This window comes from Alligator sinensis, unplaced genomic scaffold (assembly GCF_000455745.1).
Source record: "Alligator sinensis unplaced genomic scaffold, ASM45574v1 scaffold1110_1, whole genome shotgun sequence".
NCBI classification, from domain to species: domain Eukaryota; kingdom Metazoa; phylum Chordata; order Crocodylia; family Alligatoridae; genus Alligator; species Alligator sinensis.
The window spans coordinates 32352-52901 of record NW_005842871.1 but is presented as its reverse complement, the minus strand read 5'-3'; the positions used below and the strand labels follow the sequence as shown (position 1 = coordinate 52901).

The window sequence follows — 20550 nt, the reverse complement described above, 5'->3', positions numbered from 1 at the left end:
GGAAGCAGAACTTCGGTCAACTTCTGATTAAGTTTTCAAGTGTCTGATTAAACAAGAACCCAAGCTAAGGATAAGATGGCATGGCAGCAGCTTCCTCTTCTTTATCTGTGGCTGACGACTGTTAGACCACAAAAAAGTGTACCAATATCCAGTCCATCCAGCCAAAGAGTGTGTGGAGTGCTTAAGGGCATCTCTGAGACAAATACTGAACTTGGATATGAGGTACACCTCGAGCGTCTATAAGAGGACGACACAAGATTGCCTGCAAAATTAAAATCAAGAGATTGCCAACTAAAATTACAAAGAAAACTGGTAACCAAAGAATTCTGACAAAGTTGGCTTAAAGGCATTCAACTAAGGAAACACCATGCCCAATGAAAGTAGTACTCCATCACGAGGAACTAGAAACCTTCTAAGAAAAGAAAAAAAAGATGGAATTCAGCTTAGTTTAAATATAGAGATGAGTTAAGGTTATTGAGTCACAATGATTTGTGCGCCTTCCAATTTTGTAGGTATGAAGAGTACATAAAAGCAAAATCTGGTACACAAAGTACATTGGTTAAGTGCATTTATGGAATTTGTAAGCACAAGTTCAGAATGAATGTGCGTCATATTCCTACATATCTGGGCAGTACGTTCATAGCAGCATTGTGAAATTTCCCTTACAAAAAATATACATTGCTGCCAAGACTGTATGCCAGGGACTAACACAACTGGCTTTCACACACTGTTAGAGTGTTAAGGAAAAAACCCTGGTATACTAGATATATTGCTGGTAAGAGAAAAAAAAAGTTATTTCACTGAACCTCTGGTTAATGTACCAAAATAGCACACGGGTAAATCCCCTTACATGCAAACATAAAATTTCAGTCTTTACTATACTCAAGTCCAAAAACATGTATTAATAGAAATAGAAAATCAGCACTTCTCAGCAGCTTGTTTCACAAGCAGCTGTAAAAACACTTAATTCTTGCTGTCAGCATCAAAGTCAAAACCCTAATCTTTTCTTCAAGTTAAAACAAACACAGAAACGTGTCTTATTTGTTTAGTACTCCAGCATACGTGGCAAGTAAACACTCATCCTGCTTTAACCTACCAGGATATCTGAAGTCATATTTCCGCTTAACCCAGAGCTTTCTTACTACAAATGTAGCAATGTATCATGACCATCAAATTTACAGGAAAGCTCAGTACCCTCAGCTAACAGAAAGGTTTTGTCTAATTTTTAGACTAAGTTATGTTCCTAAGGAAAAGCCAAAAATGCAGAGGAAGACAAACTGAAAGCCAGGCATAGTTATATGGAATCAGGTCTCCAGAAACAAGCAAGAAATTACTCATGGCCAAAACAAAAACTGATTTCTGTCAAAGAGTAAGGATATGGAGAGAATAAAAATCAAGATGAGAGAGGGAGAGGCGCCAAATGCAAGCCTCAAAAATTGCCTCATTTGTTTTCTGTTAATATACAGAATGAATGAGTTTCTTTGCGATTCATAAATTCCCCATACATTTTGTAAAATGAGCATTTTTAAGTGTCAATCAATTCAACCTCTTTGGAAATGAAGGAGTTAAAACATAATACTGACAAATAGACATGTTGCAAGATACACAAGGGACAGCAATCTGCTAGGTGGGAACAGGTGCAACTTATGAAAGAAAATCTATGCTGCAATAAGAATGAAAGTACACATGTCCTGCAAAGTCCACACAAAGATGACAGCAATTAAAACACATATTTGTTGAAGTCTTTAACTAGATTAACTATGCCTGAACATGGCAAATCATTTCTATTTTTCAGATGTTGTCTCTTCATATTCCCTCCAAAAAAGTTTATTTCAATCAAGTATGGCATCCCACTCACAAAAATCAGTATTTTAAATGCACCTGTTGAAGTAAAACAATAGCTTATTCTGGACTAGTTCTATACTAATAAATTAGCATATCATTAAGTTGACTAAAGGCAAAAAACACTCAGATATACCAGCATGTGAACACAGAAGACTCCACATCATAAATTATGAGACAAATGTATCATGTAAACAACAGCAAGTACACTTAATCACATCACAACTATGTATTTAACAACAAGGTATACAATATAGTCATGCTCCAAGTGAAATGTATAGAACTTTTTACACAAGCTGTAAAATCGTATCTGCAGAAGAAAAAACTATTACAGATCAAATAGGACATAGTGGGTGCATCTACCCATTCATTAATGCACCGTAGTTACTGAGCATTAAAAGTTTAATAACTCATATAATCAAGTACTAAATCAATTTGCAGCAACTGATGTTACTGCACAGTCGTGCAAGCATGCACCTTTTTAGTGATGCTCTGCACAGTAGCATATCATGTAAATGCACCCAGTTAATTTTAGATCCACAAAGTATAAATAAAGTTAATAGCAGGAAGGAACACAAAACACAGCAAAACAAACACACATTAAAAACTACTGTATCAGCTAGAATGTCTACAGGTTTTGTTAACGAGATTTGAAATATTTTGAAAATGTGTAACTTTTCACCAAATGTTTACCTAATGAATCAAGAAGCACTACCCACTACTCAGCAGAATATATACGCATTATTATGAAAATACGGCAGAAAATACACATCAAGAATAACCAGTAGACTTAAATGGGAAGGCCCTATTCTATAGTAACATGCTTGTGTGTGTTTACTTTACATGGTTTAAGTTTAGATGTTCATATTTCAGCTTCAGTTCCTCCCCCTCTCTTTAGTGTCAGCAGGTTTAGTCTTTTTTCTTTTCTCCACCTGGTCAGTACTTCTAACAAATTCGAAATAAAGTCTGGTAAGCATAATGAAAGGTGCATTTTACTTACCATGTAATTACTGTAAGCATGATTAAACATTTCCAGCACTTGACTCCTAAAAAAAAAAAAGAAAAAAAAAAAAGAAACATAGAAAAAAATCTAATAAATGGTCTATTTCATAACTCCTCTTCTATAGATCAAGTCTCAACAGAATGGCAGTACTGTACATTAATACCTGAAGATTAATATCAAATTACCATTAACATACATAATATTCACAAAATCTTTTGACTGTGCGCATGTAAAGCTGATAAAATAAAATGACTGGTACCAAGACATTTTGTAATGGGTTTGGAGCTCATACTGCAGAAATGGTGGGGTGTCACTGCAGTCCTGGTAAAAAGATATTACCAAAGAAATCCTTGCTTTGGACCTCATGAGAGGGGTATCTGATACTATCTAAAGCCACTCCTAGAGTGGCAGACAGTTTGCAAAATCACCCTCAACACCCCACTCCAGTCCTAGAACTCCTAAACTATTCTAATCCTGGAATCTCTTGTGAACAGATCTATCCAATTTCCCAAATGCAACGTGCAACTATTTGCTCCCTGAAGGATCCCACTTGCAAAGAGCAAGCTGTCAAATGCAACTTCCAAAAATAACTTACAGATGCTGTATATTCACAAGTTTTTCTGGCCACAGCTATCATGCTGAAAAGACTAAATCAGTTACTAGATAATCAATGTTCTAAACAAACACCTTTTCCAATTTAGTCACTCTTGCTCAGAGCAAAAAGGAAAAACTCCCTCTTTGAATTTAAGGTGAAATAAAGTATTTTCATTGTTAAGATCCCAGTTCAAGATCCCATGTTCCCCCTGAAAGAGCTGATCCTATCCCCAACAAAAACAAGTAATGACTAGGTACAGCAAAAACTTAATAAATAGCTTTGCCTTTTTTCTGCAACAGTTGATATCCAAAGCACTGTAAACACTTCTGTAATATGTTTAAGTGGATAGCAAAATCATAAATTACTCTACATTCCCTACATTAGAAATCTTTGCAGGTAAATAAAAATAAATTCAAAGTTACTATTGAAGCTATGCTTCCTTTAATTTCTGAAAAGCTGTCAAGGTCGGAAATGTCAACGTATAAAATGGCACCTTTTTTTCCTCAACAGATCTGCTTTCTGTCATGCTGAACTACTTTAGTGAAAAGAAAGTCTTATTCTTACAGTTAACCTTGCAAGGCAAGAGAGCAAGCTGGATTGATTCTATTTTGACTCAAGCACCATCAGTGACATTCATTCCCAAAGTCCCTACTAATGCCATTGATGATGTAGGGGCAAAAAGAACTCAACTAGATTTTTCAATCAGTTGATTAAAATCCACTGACCTGGCAGCTGGAAGTTATTTTAACCACTGTAAACTTGTTCAGATAGAAGTCAGCAAAAGCCTGCAATGCCATTTTTAGTCATTTCACTGACTACCACTATTTTAAGGCCAGTCCTGCAATCACATTCTGTGGAGGTGAAACCCTAGGGTCACACAGAGCCCCACCGACTCTGATGAGATCTATACACAGATCTAATTGCAGAAACAGAGTTTAAATCTACATTGTCCACTGATTTAGCCCATTAAAATCATTTCAAGACATGTAGTTCTGTGTGATATGAACTGTACTCCTATGGTACAAGCAAACAGCATTTCTGTTTGTCTGATGCATGAGTACATTTCCTCCAACTATGAGTGTTAACCCAGAGCCTCCAGACAGAATCTAGTTTACTTCACTTAAGCGCAGGCTTGTGACTGAAAAAAGGGAAAGCACTTACCAAATTTATAACTCATTAACTACAGAACACTCAAGCTTTGCCCCTCATTAAGGCTCAGAGTAGTGTCCTTCTAACAGCAGCCTTGAAATTCCCAGGGCCTTGTCTCTTGAAGTCTGCTTAGGAAGCCTTGATACCGAGTCCATTTCACAAATTGTTCAGACAAACTTCACAAAGCAGATTATCAGGGCCAAGATTTTCTATGCACTTGCACAATTTATGAGCTTCCCTGGGAATGCACATAACCAACATTTTTTATAGTGTAAGCAAAAAAAAAACCCAACTGTGACCAGCTTCATTTTATGCTGTTAAGCAAACGATGTACCATCCACCACATGTGTGACTGCACCTCTGAGGAATGGGGTTCTTTCTACTTGCACAGCCTTGAGAAAACGGAACACAAACATTATCGGACGTAGCCTACAGGTACATGCACTCCTGCTGGTAGATCCTAACTCACAAACACAGGAAGATCATTGGGCAGTCAGCATAGGACTTGCCAAATAAAGCACACCTGCATGTAAAGAGACAAGGCAAAAGAGAGATCTGAACTGCCCGGGTGGCCATGTGAGAACAGCCCAGCACAAGGTGCGCTCAAGTGCTCAGGGATCCTTGGAAGGAAAGTTTCGTAAGTGCAGACTGATTACAACCCTCCCGTGAAGATCAGAAAGCTGCAGGCATCTTAATGATCCCTCTGGGCACTCATGCAGAACACAGCTCCCTTCACTGAACAAAACAGGCCTGAAGGACACAGTCCAAAAAGCCTCCCTGGCACTGCAGAGAGAAGGGCCAGAAGTGGGAAGCTCGGTGTCCCACATGTAAAAATGGCTTTGAGAAAAAACGAGTTTTATCCAAGCATTAAAATCAGGCTCCCAACATCATAGAGTGGTCAGGTGAAGCAGCTCAACACCACCTGCCTTCATCCTTGCCTGAAGGTGAGTCCCTGGTCTGCCCCGGGTTGCTACAATCTAGAGGAACAGGGGAAGGCTGGGGCTCACCACCAGTGTTGCCAAGTGTACGGTAATGATCATATTTGTACGCTCCTTTCAACCCTTTTACAACCAATAATAGTAAAAGTGTTTAAAATGTACAATCGTTTTTGAGGTAGCTCACTGATGCAGCAAATGCAAAACCCAAGTCACTCTCAGGGAGCCTTAACCAACCTGTGGGTTTGCTGCCAGCACTTTATTTTGAGGCAAGTGGTCATAAGAAAGTGCTTCAACTTTGATGGCCCACTTCTCACTCACTGGTGCCTTACAGTAAGCAATATAAAGTAAATAAGAAGACTTATTTAAGGTCGTTTTCCCAACGATTTAGTTGGTCTAATAAAAGATATTGCATCTACCCAAAGACTTATTTGCCTATCTGCGTGTTCAGTTTGGGTGCAAAGACGATCATTTTGAGCTTCCAGTACGATACAATATCATGTTTAAGACCTTGGCAACGCTGCTCGCCAGGCCAGCACGGGAGGGCCCGGGCGAGCTCCCGCGGAGGGGAAGGGTCACCCGCGCCCCTGCTCTGTCGCCGCCGCCGCCGCCGAGGAGCGGGTCAAGGTTACCGCCGGCCGGGCCGGGCCGCAGCGGGTTCCCCTCCCGGGCCACCTAGCCCCGCCGGTCGCCTCGCCGCCGGAAGCCCCGCTCATGCCAGCAGCCGCCCCCTAGGCCCGGCGCAGCCCCATGGTCCGGCCCATCCCCGGCAGCCCCGGCTGCGCTCCCAACGCAGCCGCGCAAAAGGAAGGGACTGGCCCTTCGCTTTCCTGTGTCGTAGCCAAGGAAACGGCCTCCGCCAGCTGCTTCCGGGGTTTTCTTCGTCACATGGTGCCCCGGTGGACCAATCGGGAAGGGCGCGACGGGGAAAGGGAGGGGCCAGTTTGGGACACGTGGTTCCAGTCGGGTGGGAGAGACGTGGCCAAGAGGAGGAGCTGGGAAAGGCCGCGTGGGGACCATACGTGCCGGGTGTCGGGGCCGGGCATGCTGGGAGCTGTAGTCCGGACTGGGCAAGGCGATGATAAGCCGGCTGGCGCGTGGCGTGCCGGGACTTGTGGTCCGTGCATTCGGCCCGGCCGTGCTTGGGCCCTGAGCCCGGGGTCCTGGCTGCGGTCTCGGGGCAGCCACTGCTTCCCCTCCTTCCTCAGCATATCCCGCTGTACAAGGTGGAGGGGGAAGGGCCGGGTCACACCATGAGAGAGAGAGAGGTTGTCAGCCCGGTTAGCCTGCAGTCAGCCACGAGGCAGGGGAGAGACGTGTGCTTAGAGGCTAACTAAGGTAGGGGTGTGAGTGTGAGTCCCAGTCCCAGTCCCAATGGAAGCACAAGCTTTCGTAAGCCCAGGTTCACTTTGTTATAATGCTCAGCATTATAACAACTGTGGAGCACCAACAAACTCCCAGACTGTCCCCCCGTTTCATTCTGTCCCTTCCACCTGCTAAAGACAACCCGTTTTGAGTGTTAGCCTTAAGTCAAACTGGGCCACTGTGACTCAAACCGATAGACTGGCTGGTCCTCCAAACCCTGGCTCCATAATCTTACACCACTTAGGTGTGACCTGGGGTCCCTTTCCTCTTCCCAGGGGCAGTTTTGATTCTTTCCAGCAGGAGTGTAGTCCGCTTGATGGCATTTATTAAGGTTAGACCCAGACAGCTCTCCTGGGGGAGAGGAAAAAGACATCACCCTTTAGAAAACCTGCCCCAGCAAGCAGCATCTGAAACAATGATTCTCAGCCAGGGTACCACAGCCCCCTGCAGTGCCTTGAGATACTTTCCAGGGTGCCACAGGCTGTCACGCAATGTTAACAGAACATTAAGTTTTAAGTGCGCAGATGTGATGCACAAGATAAATCCAGAGCTTTCAAAAAGGAAGCCCTAGTGTTAAACACAACCCTGACCTGTTGTGTGGTCTTTCTCAGTTTTTTGCAAGAGAAGAATTGCTCCACTATTTTTCCACAGTCAAAACTCAAGTAAAAACTCAGAGCTGACATTTTCTGAGGCAGTGCCTTGAGTCAGTCAAGAAGTGGATTGGGTCTAAAGAAGTTGAGAGCCATTGGTTTAACAGCTATCGACTTTCTGGTCAGGTATGTGCCTAATGAGACAGCGCAACCATGAGTCAGGGAAAATAGAAAGTAGCATGGTTGGTCGTTGCTCAGAAAGTTAGTTGGAGCGCACTGTTTATATATTCACTAGAAAACTTCTCCCCTCTGTATCACTGCTGCTATGCTAGGAGAGGAGTTTATCTTGGGTGCTAAGATGTTCTGTGGACATGGAACACCACGCTTGATCTGACGGCTATGAAGCAAATATGGCACTTTGACAAAGTTAATGTGGACTCAAAGAAATTTCTTCATTACATTTCTACCAATTTGAGTTTACTAACCAGGAGATATAGCAAGGAGGGGAAACTAGTGAATGGTGCATATTAAAATAGTGCAGAAGTCACATTTCTAGATTAAGAATAGAGTGCCCAAGAAGGGATTGTGCATGAATGTGAAAAGGAAATGATAGTAGGGGGCCAACTTTTTTGGTAGGTGTGTCATAAATCAGCCCCGCACCATCCCCCAGTACTACTCTGCTCCCCTTTCTCTGCCTGATCCACTGCTCTGCTTTCTGCTCTCTACTCTGTGCTGCCTGCCCAATCTGCTGCTGTTTTCTGGTTCCTGCCCTGTGTTCCCTGCCCAATCTGCTCTGTCTTCTGCTTCCTGCCCTATGGGCTGCTATGCTGCCTGTCCCCTCTCTGATCTGCCATGTGCCACACACAGAGGCTGCCTGTGCCACTTGTGGCACTCATGCCACAGGTTGGCCACCCCTGCTGTAAAACATTTACAAGCAACCCCTGCTTGGCATTCTTAATTGGTTCCTGAAAAACTGAGCATTAAGCAGAATAGTGTTAAGCGAAACCTGCTGCTAGCTGTATGATGCCCATGAGCATTATAACAAAACTTGCTGAGCGCTAAGTGGAACCAGGTACCAATGTAAAATGAGCATTACAGCAAAACAGCGTTAAGCAGGGGTTGCCTGTAGATTAGATTTACATCATTTCTGCACATCCCATATTGAATTCATCTCTGTGATTAGTGGTTTTAGGAATGCATACAGTTTGGCTGCTTTTTTTTTTTTTTACCCTGTCCAAATTTCCAGTCACTTTTCTGATAACATCTTACTATTATAGACACACCTATAATAATACTTTTATTTATGACTTTATTTAGAAAGCTTTAACACAAATTTTCTGTGTTCCTTTAAAAGTATTAAAATAGGGAAAAGGATGAAAGTATGACTGAGTCTGCATTGTTTCTAACCACTTTTTTTTCATTTTTCTATCGGACAGTATTTTCTTGCTTTTAACTGTGAATTTAAAAAGAACCAATCAAATGGTCATACATAGTCTGCAGAAGAAAAAAAAAGCCTCTCAGCACTGAAATTTGTCTCCACCTTTCTGCTGTAATTTTAAACAGTGAAGCTACAGTAGTACAATAGAATTGTTTCTCTTCCCTCATTCCCATAAGGTCCAAGTAGATGGATCACAGCTTGAGTTGACAGATGGTTGTGAATACAAAGTTTTACAGCTTTAAGAAGCTGGTTTTTTAACAGTTACATAACAGATAATACCATATTTTCTCACATACCCCACACTTCCAAGTAAGATACACACCTTGTGTTTGGTAAAGCAGAATGAAGAAAGAAGATCTTTCCAGAGTTACAGCTGCACAAAGCAGGGCCAGAACCTAACCTTCAATTCACTCACTCACCCTTCCTTTCCTGTTTAATCAAAAAATCTACAGTTTTAACCTTCTCACAGCCAATGCCTAATTAGCAGCGACTCTTGGCTTCTCAGCCAAAAGCTATTGCCAATTCCACAACAGCAGTGAAAGGGTTAAATCTGTACCTGTTGAAGACTGAACCCTGCCCCTCTTTCCATTGCATGGGCTGGGGAGGGAGGGAGGGAGGAAAATAAGTTGCATTTTCTAGTGTTTCCATGCTTTTACACTGGGGGGGAAAAATCATCTTCCTCACTTAAGACCCCAATTTTGGAAGGCTAAATTTTTGGGAGAAGTTGTGTGTGGTATGCAAGCAAATTTGGTACCTCTTTTAGTTGCTGCCTCACATAGCATTAGCCAGGAGCATCAAAGTTCAGGTCTTCAGATAGCAATGACCGAGGGTTGTTGAAATTGTTCTCTGTTGGCCCCTCTAATTAAAAATCTGGAACAAAATGAATGAGGTCTGAAGTAAACTGCATCTGATGTCTATCACAACAAGACTCCAGATTCATTCAAAAACTCACCTCTGACAACCAATAAAAGGGATGACCACATTTTATTTCCATATAAGTACTTTACAAAGTTACAAGCAAATTATGTGTTTCATGTTTTGTCTACACAAGTTGGTAACCAGGTGAAACATAACAACAACAAAACTGATTTCATATATGGTTCTTTTCCCCTTCCAAGCACTTCAAAACCCTTAATTACAGTGTTGGGTGGGAGAATTAATGTAAGAGATTATGTATTATTATTCCTATTTTATAGATGAGGAAATTTGATCTATGTAATGTTTTTGGAACCATAGGAAAACTGTAAAAATGATGATGATTCATTAGCAAATGATTTCTATTGATTAAAAGTTCAAAAGTGACCGTGCAATGAGGGAATTGCAGGGGGTCAGATCCTTGACTTCACTAATTCTGCCTCATGCCACTCCAGTCTGAATAATTATGTTTATTGTTCCAAGATTACATTGATGAGGGTAGGCCACAGTTTATCCATTTACAAGTCTCAACATTATGTATAGAGAACACCAAGAAAAAAAACCAACAACAAATCTGTGGTGAATAACTTCGTTTAAAAAACACAGAGTAAAAGAAAGCATACAAAATTTATCTTAGTTCTTCCCCATTCTACTTAAGAAAAACAACCATGCTGGACATTGTTATTAGACATCTGTGTTACCAAATATGTACAGGGAAATATTACATCAAGCCTGTTATATGAATGGTTAAAGATTACTTTGGATGAGGTTTATGCTAACTTCTGTTTGATGCCTAAGGTACATAAAAAGAATAATATTTCTAAATGGTTTTATTAGTAAAATGCAGTTTTCTTTGTAGGGCAGCATCCTGCTACTACTCTCTCCTATAGTCTACAATAATGGAAGTATTTATGTTCTACCCTAACTAACTTGTTCAAACAGATATGCATCAATTAATTATCAGGCATAATTATTACATAATTGAAGTCACTCCTTAACATTCAAAACTAATAAGAAATCACAAGGGAGTTAGCTGGCAAATCAGTAGAAATAGGGTTGTATGTGACCCTAGTTCGAACATTTCATCATCAAACAAATATTAGAAGAACCCTATTTAAAACTAATTCCAAAAGGGAACTTTGTACCCAACTTCAGTGTTCACACACACTAGCATTTATGGAATAAACACTGTGTACTTGCATTTATTTTACAACAACAACTTTCGACTTGGTCAAGTTCACCAACAACATGGCGTTTCTGAAGCTATGCAACGATAATTTCTTCAACTAGTGTCACTCCCTCCATTAGTATTTTATAGTGCTTTGGATAGCATTAGACAATGGATATTAATCAAATTTACTGCAGCTAAATTCCAGCAAGATTAAGGATCCTGTTGGGATTTTGTTATTTCTTGAAGAATGCTACTTTCTTTATGAGCCCAGTTCTGTAACTCATACTCCTACAGTAATGTACTTATTTATAAATAGCCTCAGGCCCTGTGCTGTACTTTTAAGTTGCCTTAAAATAGCCTCTAAAATTGCAGGTGTAGTTTTGCATACTCAACTTACAAAAGCTCTATTTTTCATTTCCAAGATTTTCTGGGTTCAACACCTGCAAGTGTGTGTGCAAACTGTGCAGAAAGGCAGTTTATGTGCCAGGATCACAACATGGTATAGGTGGTGGTAATCTTGGATTTGAAAAACCATTGCCAATTCTTTAAGCTGCTTTTGAAAATGTGACCCCATTTGTCTTCCAAAACACAAGCACAACTAGTTATTCCTCTGGGGGCTTTTTGCCTTGAATTGCATCTAGGTACTGGGAAGCATATGGTAAGATTCTGGTATATAAGACATTTCACACTTCGTTGCAATTTCCCATGCCATTACTGTTTTCACAATACAGCTTTACATGCATAAAAATGCCCCGCAGAACTGGGTAACTCTTGTTGAAGTCAATGGGTATGCGTGTGGTAGGACTGCACTACAGCATTATTAATCTTCTGTATTGCAATATTATAGGTAAATATACTATACGGTAGAAAGCACAGCTAGTAGGTGCTGCACAATCATCATAGCTGGAGCTACTGTAAACATTCTCATCAGTCTCTTAATAACAAAAAAGAAATAGCTGTAAAGCGCTCTGAAAGGCTATATAATGCAGAAGTGCAGGGTGGGATTGAGAAACCTGCTCCCAATGCTATCCCAGTTTTAAATACAACAAAAAGAAAAACAATCAGAACACTTCATTGTCTATAATATCTGTCTAAACTTTAAAATATTTTAGTAATTTGGTTAGCATGTAAAGTTCAAAGTTTACATGCAACTGGGCTGATGAACCATCCAATAAATTTATTCATTTTTCATTTAATTACTTATTTGAAAGATTTAAATATTGTCTTTGTACTGCACATGAGTCCTATATGAATTCTTTTATCTGCATTTTGATTTACTGATCTCCTACAAACTATTGCAGTATTGCCAATCACAAGCATCACAAGTCATTTCTCCCCCCCCATAAAAAGCATGAGTTTATCTTAAAAATGGTGAATTTAGAAATAAAATAATAAATAATTATTTTGCTTTGAAGAATTGAGGTCACATTCTCAAGCTTTTCGCTACAGCCATGAGCTAATAACTTTTTTTTGTTAAATGAAAGCTGAGATTGAGGCAATAACCTCATTCCAGCATCGGGAGCACTACCAACCCCCCCCCCGATATTGTGAGATTCTTGACAAAACTGCAAGAGTTGGCAACACTAGAAGTGGACCCATTCTTGCAGCCCTTACTCACATGAGCATTTTCACTTCAAGGGTACTATAGGCATGAGTAAATGCTGAAGGGCTGGGCTGCATATTTCTGAAAAACAAAAACACTTACTACTATTCAGAGCATTGCTCTGTACAACTACCCTCCCTGCTCTCCTCTGCAAGAATTTCACTTCCCATCGAGGTTGTGATTTCAGCACTTGAAGGCATGTCTACTAGCTTACACACATCCTCGTCAGCAACAGAGTTACTACCCACTGAAGTAGTAGTGTTCACGTCCTCTTTTTCTAGCACATCAGTCACTTCTATTCTTAAGTTTTCCATTCTCAAAATGGTTATTTCCATTCTTGTTGCATCAGGACTTTCAGTAGAATTATCAGGAAAGCTCTCAGCCCCAGCTTCCACTGGCCCAGCCTGGGTATGATGTACTTCTTCCTCCAGGTCAGATCTTCTGTTCCCGACTACATTTTCAGGTAGTTCCTGTAGTTCCAATTTGTTATCAAGACCTTCACAACTTTCCTTGTCTGTATACCAGACACTTTGGTTGGTTTCCACTTCTGCATTTGCCTCTTGAGGTCTACCCAGTTCTTTGGAAATCTCTGAACATTCTGCTTGAGTCCCATATTGGCCCTCCTGTGTGAGGATCACTACATTCACATCATCTGTCCCCAAACTGGATGAAAATGGCTGATCCATCTTGAGCTCAGTATGTTCAGCTTCTTTATTTACTAACTTATCTGCTTGACTTTCTTCTTTATTTTTGCTGTTCTCATCACACTCCTCACCATGCTCCTGCAACTTTAAAATATTACATTCATTTACCACTTCTTTTTTGTTCTCAGATGGAGCAACGGCTGCTAGGTCAGCTGTCACCATCAGCAAGTTGCTTATACCATTTGTATTATCAGTGGTTGTAAGGGATCTCTCCTCTTCTTGTCCAGTGTTTCCCCCAACCTCTGCCTCTATTGTATGTTCACATTGCAAACTTACCTTCTCTTCCACAGCCTCTTCTTGTACTTTACAATCTGTCTCAGCGTTTGCCCTAACCTCTACTTTCACTATACCTTCCTTCTTGGAACTTACCTTCTCCTCCAGGACTTCCTCTGTTTCTTGACTTTCTTTTTCTGTTTTTTCACTAATCTCTTCCTTCAATGCATTTTCACTCTGAAAACTGATCTGCCCCTCCAAAGCCCCCTTTTGTTCCTGAACTTCTCTCTCAAGATGCCGTGTAAACTCCGTCTCACCTACATCCTTGCTCTGGGAACATACCTTCTCTGCCACAGCCTCAACTTGCACCTGGTTTTCTTTTTCTGTTTTTTTGACAAACTCTGTCTCCATTGCATTTTTACTCTCAGAACTTATCTTTCCCTCCACAGTCACTTCTTGTACCTTACTTCTTTTGACATTGCTCCTGCCCAACTCCTCCTCCACAGTATCTTGATTTGGGAAATTTAGCTTCTCCTCCCTAGCCTTCTCTTGAATCTGACAAACTCCTAATGTACAGCCTCCAGACTCTGCCTCAACTGCATCTTCATTCTGAGAACTCATCATTTCTCCCACGCTCTCCTCCTGCACCTGACTTTCTTCTTCCACGTTATCTGCAGTCCCCGTCTCAGCTGCATCCTCACTCTGGGATATAACCTCCACAGCCCACTCCTGTACCTGACTTTTGTTCTCAAGGTATCCTTCCAACTCTGTCTCCTGCACACCCTCCCTCTGTGAACATACTCTTTCCTCCACAGACTCCTCTTGAACCAGACTTTTTTTTTCAGGGCTCTTGTCCAATTCTTTAGCCACTGTAACTTCACTCTGGGTACTTACCTCCTCCTCCTCCAGAGCTGCCTCTTCTACCTGAATTCCTTTTGCAGTGTTGTCTGCAATATCTGCTTCTACTACACCCTGACTCCAGGATCTTCTCCTCTCTTCCACAGCCTCTTTTTGAACCTGACTCTCCTTTTCAGTGCTTTTGTCCAACTCATCTACCACTGCGACATCCTGTTCTAAACTTGCCTCACACTCTTGAACCTGACTTTCCTGTTTTGTGTTCTCACCAAACTCTACTTTCATTACATCTTCAGTCTGGGAAGCTACCTCCTCCCCTACATCCTTCTCCTGTACCTCCTTATCATTCTCAGTGTTATCTGCGATACCTGCCTGTACTGCAACCTCACTCTGCAAACTTCCCTTCCCTTCTACTGCCCCCTCTGGTATGTTATTCACTTTTTCTGTCTTCTCACTAAACTCTGACTCCACTGCATCCTCCCTTTTGAAATTTACCTGCTCTGCTACCGTCTCCTGCTGTACATAACATTGTTTATCAGGCTGCCCTGCAAACACTGACTCTACTGCATTCCCACTCTGAGAACTTGTCTCCTCCACGTCTGCCGCCTCTTGAATGTGACTCTCCTTGTCAATGTTATCTGCAACCTCAGCCTCCACTGCACCCTCATTCACAGAACTTGCCTTCTCCTCCACTACTTCTTGTGCCTGACTCTCTATGTCAGGCTGCCCTGCAAACACTGCCTCAACTGCATCCTCACACTGCAAACTTATGGCCTCCTGCTTTATCTGACTTCCTTGCCCTGCGTCTCTGGCAATCTCTGCCTCCACTGCACCCCTTGTCTCAGAGCTTACGTAATCCTCCACTGTACCCTCCTGTACCTGGCTTACTTTCTTAGTGACATCTTCAATCTCTGCCTCCACTGCCTCTTCACTCTGGGATATTACATTCCCTTCTACTGCTTCCTCTTGAACCTGGCTTTCTTTGTCAGGCTGCCCTATAGACACTGCCTGAACTACATCCTCACTGACTGAACATACCTTTTCCTCCACCTCCTCCTGCTGTACTAGATTTTCTCTCTCAGTGACATCCACCAACTCTGCTTCTACTGCACTTGCACTTTGCAAACTTACTATCTCTACTGCCTCTTGCTCTACATGACCTTTATCAGGCTGTACTGCAGACACTACTTCTACTGCATCTTCACTCAGCAAGCTTACTTTTTCCTCTGTTGCCTCCTGCTGTACCTGACCATCTTTCTCTATTTCACTAGAGAAGTCTGCCTCCACTGCACCTTCCTTCTCAGAGCTTACCTTCTCCTTTGCTGCCTCCTCTTGAACCTGGCATTTTATATCAGTCTGCCCTGCAGACATAGCCTCAACTGTATCCTCACACTGAGAACTTACTTTCTCTTCCACAACCTCCACCTGTACTTTCCTTTCCTTCTCAGTGACAGGTTCAATCTCTGGCTCCACTGCATCTTCACTCTGGTGGGATGTTAATCTCTCCTCTACTGCCTCCTCTGGAATCTCACTTTCAGGATCATGGTGCCCTGTAGACAATGCCTCCACTGCATCCTTGCTCAGTGAACTTACTTTCTCCATCTCCTTCTCCTGCACTTGGCTTTCTTTCTCAGTGACAGTTGCAATCTCTGCCACCACTGTACCCTCACTCTGAAAACTTACCTTTTCCTTCATTGCCTCCTGCTGTGCCAGACTTCTGTTCTCAGGCTGCACTGCAGGCACTATCTCCAGTGCATACTCCCTCAGTGAACTTACATTTTCCTCCACTTCTTTCTGCAGTACCTGGCCTTCTCTCTCTGTGTTACTGGCAAATTTTGCCTCCACCACTCCCTCCTTCACAGAAATTACCTTCTCCTCCACTGACTCCTCTTGAACCTGACTTTTTATATCAGGCTGCCCTGCAGACACTGTCTCCATTGCAACCCCTTTCTCAAAATCTTTCTCCTCCACCTCCTCCTGCATTTGGCTTGTTTTGTTAGTGACATCTTCAGTCTTTGGTTCCACTGCTTCCTCACTCGGGGATATTAAATTCCCTACCACTGCTCCCTCTTGACCCTGACTTTCTCTCTCAAGCTTCCCTGGAGACACAGCCTCTGCTGCATCCTCGGTCTGTGAACGTACCTCCTGCTCTGCAACTTCCTTGGGGATCTCACTTCCTTTATCAATACTCCCAGCTGTGTCTGCCCCCTCTGCATTCTCATTATACACAGTTACTGTCTCCTCCATAACCTCCTTTTGCACTTGACCTTCTTTGCTTATTTTCTCACCAATCTCTGACTCTACTGCATCTTTACCTTGGGAACTTACTTTCTGGTCCATGCCCTCATCTTGTATTTGACCTTTTTCAGTGTTTCCTGTAATTTCCAACTTCCCTGCATCTTCACTATGGGAGTATACCTTTTCATCCGCAACCTCCTTTTGCTCTTGACTTTCTTCACCAGGATGCCCTAAAAACTCTGCCTCTCTTGCATCCTCTGTCTGGGCAGGAACTTTCTCTATGGCTGCCTTTTGCACCCAACTTATTGTCTTGGTGTTATCTCCAATCTCCACTTCCACTTTGTCTTCATGCTCGGAACTTATCTTCTCCTCCACTGCCGCCCTGTGTTCCTGGCCTTCTTTATCAGGCTGCTCTGCAGATACAGACTCCAGTGCATCCACACTCTGTGAGCTTACTTTCTCCTCTACTATCTTTTCTTGAACCTGAAACTGTTTCTCAGTGTCCCTGGTAATCTCTATCTCTGTTTCACCCTCATTCCCAGAACTTGCCATCTTTGCCATTGCCTCTTTTCTTACCTCACCTTCTTTATAAGGCTGCCCTGAAAACTCGACTTCCCCTGCATGCTCACTCTGCAGCCTTACCTCCTTCTCCACACCCTCCTCCTGTTCTTGACTTTCATTTCCAGTGTTATCTGCAACCTCTACACCATTTTCAGAACTTAGCTTCTTCTCCCCAGCCTCCTCTTGGACCCAACCTTCTTTATCAGGCTGGCCTGGAAACACAGCCTCCAGTGCACACTCACTGTGTGAAATTACCTTCTCCACCATAGGCTCCTCTTCTACCCGACTTCCTTGCCCTGGGTCTCTGGCAATCTCTTCCTCCACCACAACCTCCTTCCCAGAACTTACCCCCTCCTCCATTGCCTCTTCCTGTACCTGGCTTGCTTTCTCAGTGACATCGGTCACCTCAGCCTCCACCACATCATCACTCTGGGATATAAAAATCTCCACCACGGTCCCTTCTTGAGCCTGACTTTCTCTCTCAGGCTGCCCTGTAGACACCAACTCCCCTGCATCCCCACTCAGTGAATTTCCTTTCTCTTCCACCTCCTCCTGTTGTACTAGACATTCTTTCCCTATGTTATCTGCAATCTCTCCCACCACTGCACCCCCATTCTCAGAACTTACTTTCTCTTCTACAGCCTCCCTCTGTACCTGGTTTTCTCTCTCAGGCTGCCCTGTAGACATGGCCTCCACTGCATCTTTATGCTGTGAACTTGCTTGTTCCTCCACTACCTCCTGCTTTACCTGATCAACTTCCTCTGTACCCGTAGCAAAGTCTGAAGTCTCTTTTTCAGAACTTACCTTCTCTTCCACTTCTTCCTCCTGTACTTGAATTTCTTTTTCAGTGTTAGCTGCAATTTCTGCCTTCCCTGCACCCTCACTCTGAGAAATTACATTCTCCTCCAATTCTTCTGCTTTGCCACCAAACCCTGACTGCCCTGCATCTTGACTTGGGGAACTTACCTTCTCATCCATACCCTCCTCCTGCATCTGATCTTCTTTTTCAACATTCCCTCCAATCACTGCCTCCACTACAAGTTCAACCTGGGAACTCACCTCTTCCACAGCCTCCTGCTGTGCCTGGCTTGCCGTCTCAAGGTGCCCTGCCAGCTCTGCCTCTTCACTCTGGATGCTTACCTTTTCCTCCACAGCCCCCTCTTGAGCCTGACTTTCTGTTGCAGTGCTATTGGCAGGATCTGCCATCACTGCATTTTTGTTAAGTAAAGTGATCTTATCCTCCATAACCTCCTTTTGTAGTGGACTTTTTTTCCCGGTTATTCCACCAAACTCTGCCTCCATTCCATCCTCATTCTGGGGACTTACCTTCATTTCCACAGCCTCCTCTGGTACCCCACTGTCTTTTTCTGTGTTCCCTCCAAACTCTGCCTCCACTTCATTTTCATTCTTGGAAGTTACCTTCTCCTCCATAGCCTCTTCTTGTACCTGACTTTCTTTTTCAGTTTTCCCCCCAAACTCTGCCTCCACTGTATTTTCATTTTGGGAAGTTATTTTTTCCTCTACAGCCTCTTCTTCCCTAGGAGTAGAAAATTGGGACTCCTGTTTATCAGTCATGTCTGTAAAGATCATTTTTTCACTAATGGTTTCAGGAATGTTAGGCATGTCAACAATTGTTCCTTCATCATTTGCCTTTCCAGCATCATAACATTCTTCCTGGGAAATATTTTCTGCCAAAACAAGCACCTCTTCGTTTTGAGTTTCAGTATCTGATATTTCCGTGAGGGTGGTGGATGGTTTCTTAGCTGGGGTGGTTTGTGTTGATCCTGAAGGGGTCTTCAAGTCAGTTAAACTGGACACACTTTCACAAGGCATGTTGAGACTGTCCTCAAAAAGGTTGTGTTTCTTCAAGCTGGCAGCTTCTTTTATCACTGATTAGGACAAAAAGATCAAAATGATTTGAAAAAAAAACCTGACATTTTAAGAACACTCTAAATAAAGAATTTACTCTGCAACCCTTCAAACATCAGAAATTATTTATAAAAGCTTAATTTTAACTTTTGCTGAACATTTTATTAATCTTGAACAAGAAATCTTGTTCAATCTTGATTAGGAAGTTATACTTGCCATTTTTCTTACACTAACAGAATATTAGTGTTTGGTTTCACAAAGCAATAGGGGGACATTAAAGTCCAAAATTATTTTAATTGAAATTAAAGATATTATAAGGACAATTCAATTCATTGAGAGAGAGAGAGAGAGAGTTTGTACACAATATATAAATTACAAAACCTACATTTGGGGCCAGCAGTACAACCAGGGGACCATCTAAAATTGGTTGTGGAATACAGAACTTTTCTTTTTTATCATAGATATATATTATCAACGTTTTTTCCTATCTTTGACATCTGCAAAGACACAGGTGCTGCTATAGTGACAATCATATTTTTGACAGAATATTTAATTCTGAGAAATTTAGTCCCACAGACATGAGACATTACTAATTCTCTGCAAATATTGAATTGCTGGGCTATCTGGTCATCTGGAGCCAAAGTACACTGAAGGTGCAAAATCTTCAGTAGGGAAACACTTCAGCCAAAAATGGCTCTTGATATCAAGATTTTATTAAGTTAATATCTCTGTTCAAACAGCTGCTTGTCCCATCTCTGTCATGGGCTGAACTAAGGCCCCAGAATCTTAATGCTTCCAATCTTTAGGAAGATTGGGACCTAGATTTGAGCAAGATAGCCCAGGGAGGAAACACAAGTCGTCCTTGTGCCACTACAAAAATTTCTATTGCAGCACTAAGGCCAAGCCAACACACAGCCATACACCTTGTCGTGCCACAGATGCTCAAAATTTGTAGTCACAAAGATGGTAATACTTTCTGTCACTTTATTGTGGCAGACATCTGTTTGCTTTAGGGCCCAGAGTTGTCAGCCTTGGGCAGGTGCTCCCATAGCCTGAGAGGCCCGATCCTGCATATCCCCAAATTCTCCAGTAAGATCAGGCCCATCAAGCCCCGGGAGCGACTGCCCGGCTTTCCCCTTACAGAGACATGATCTGGGCAATCTCCTCGGTATACCTCTGTAAGCATGGAAACCCAGCTTTCCCAAATTAACATGCCTTTGAGATTCCCCAGGGCATGCCTCTATAAGTGGAGAAAGCTAAGGTTCCATGCTTAGAGAGGTGCCCAAGGGAATCTACAAGGCACATCTTTGTAAGTGGCGAAAGCTGGAGCTCCATGCTTAGAGACAAGTCCTGGGGGGAAACTGCAAGATGCATCTTTAAGTGACTTCCCCACTTAAAGAGACTTGTCACACAAAGATTGCCTAGGGCATGTCTCTCCAAGCAAGAAACCCAATCTTGCAGAAACATGCCATGGGGAATCTCCAATGTGCATCTCTGTAAGCGG

The 20550-nt window shown here is 42.4% G+C and overlaps 2 protein-coding genes across 2 annotated transcripts in view; both read right to left on the bottom strand.

Moving 5' to 3' along the window:
* Positions 1 to 6382, bottom strand: part of EDEM3 (ER degradation enhancing alpha-mannosidase like protein 3) — a 42951-nt gene extending 36569 nt beyond the window's left edge. The window contains exons 1-3 of the mRNA XM_025191901.1: positions 6104 to 6382; positions 5059 to 5112; positions 2843 to 2888 (exon numbers count right to left, since the gene is read on the bottom strand). Coding sequence (XP_025047686.1) covers positions 2843 to 2888; positions 5059 to 5112; positions 6104 to 6240 — 237 coding nt within the window. The 5' untranslated portion in view covers positions 6241 to 6382. The remainder of the gene's footprint in view (positions 1 to 2842; positions 2889 to 5058; positions 5113 to 6103) is intronic.
* A 3870-nt stretch (positions 6383 to 10252) lies between these two features.
* The window catches only part of LOC102373515 (golgin subfamily A member 4), a 33618-nt gene continuing 23320 nt past the window's right edge, over positions 10253 to 20550 (bottom strand). The window contains 1 exon segment of the mRNA XM_025191896.1: positions 10253 to 19066. Within this exon segment, the coding sequence (XP_025047681.1) occupies positions 12711 to 19066 (6356 nt within the window). The 3' untranslated portion in view covers positions 10253 to 12710.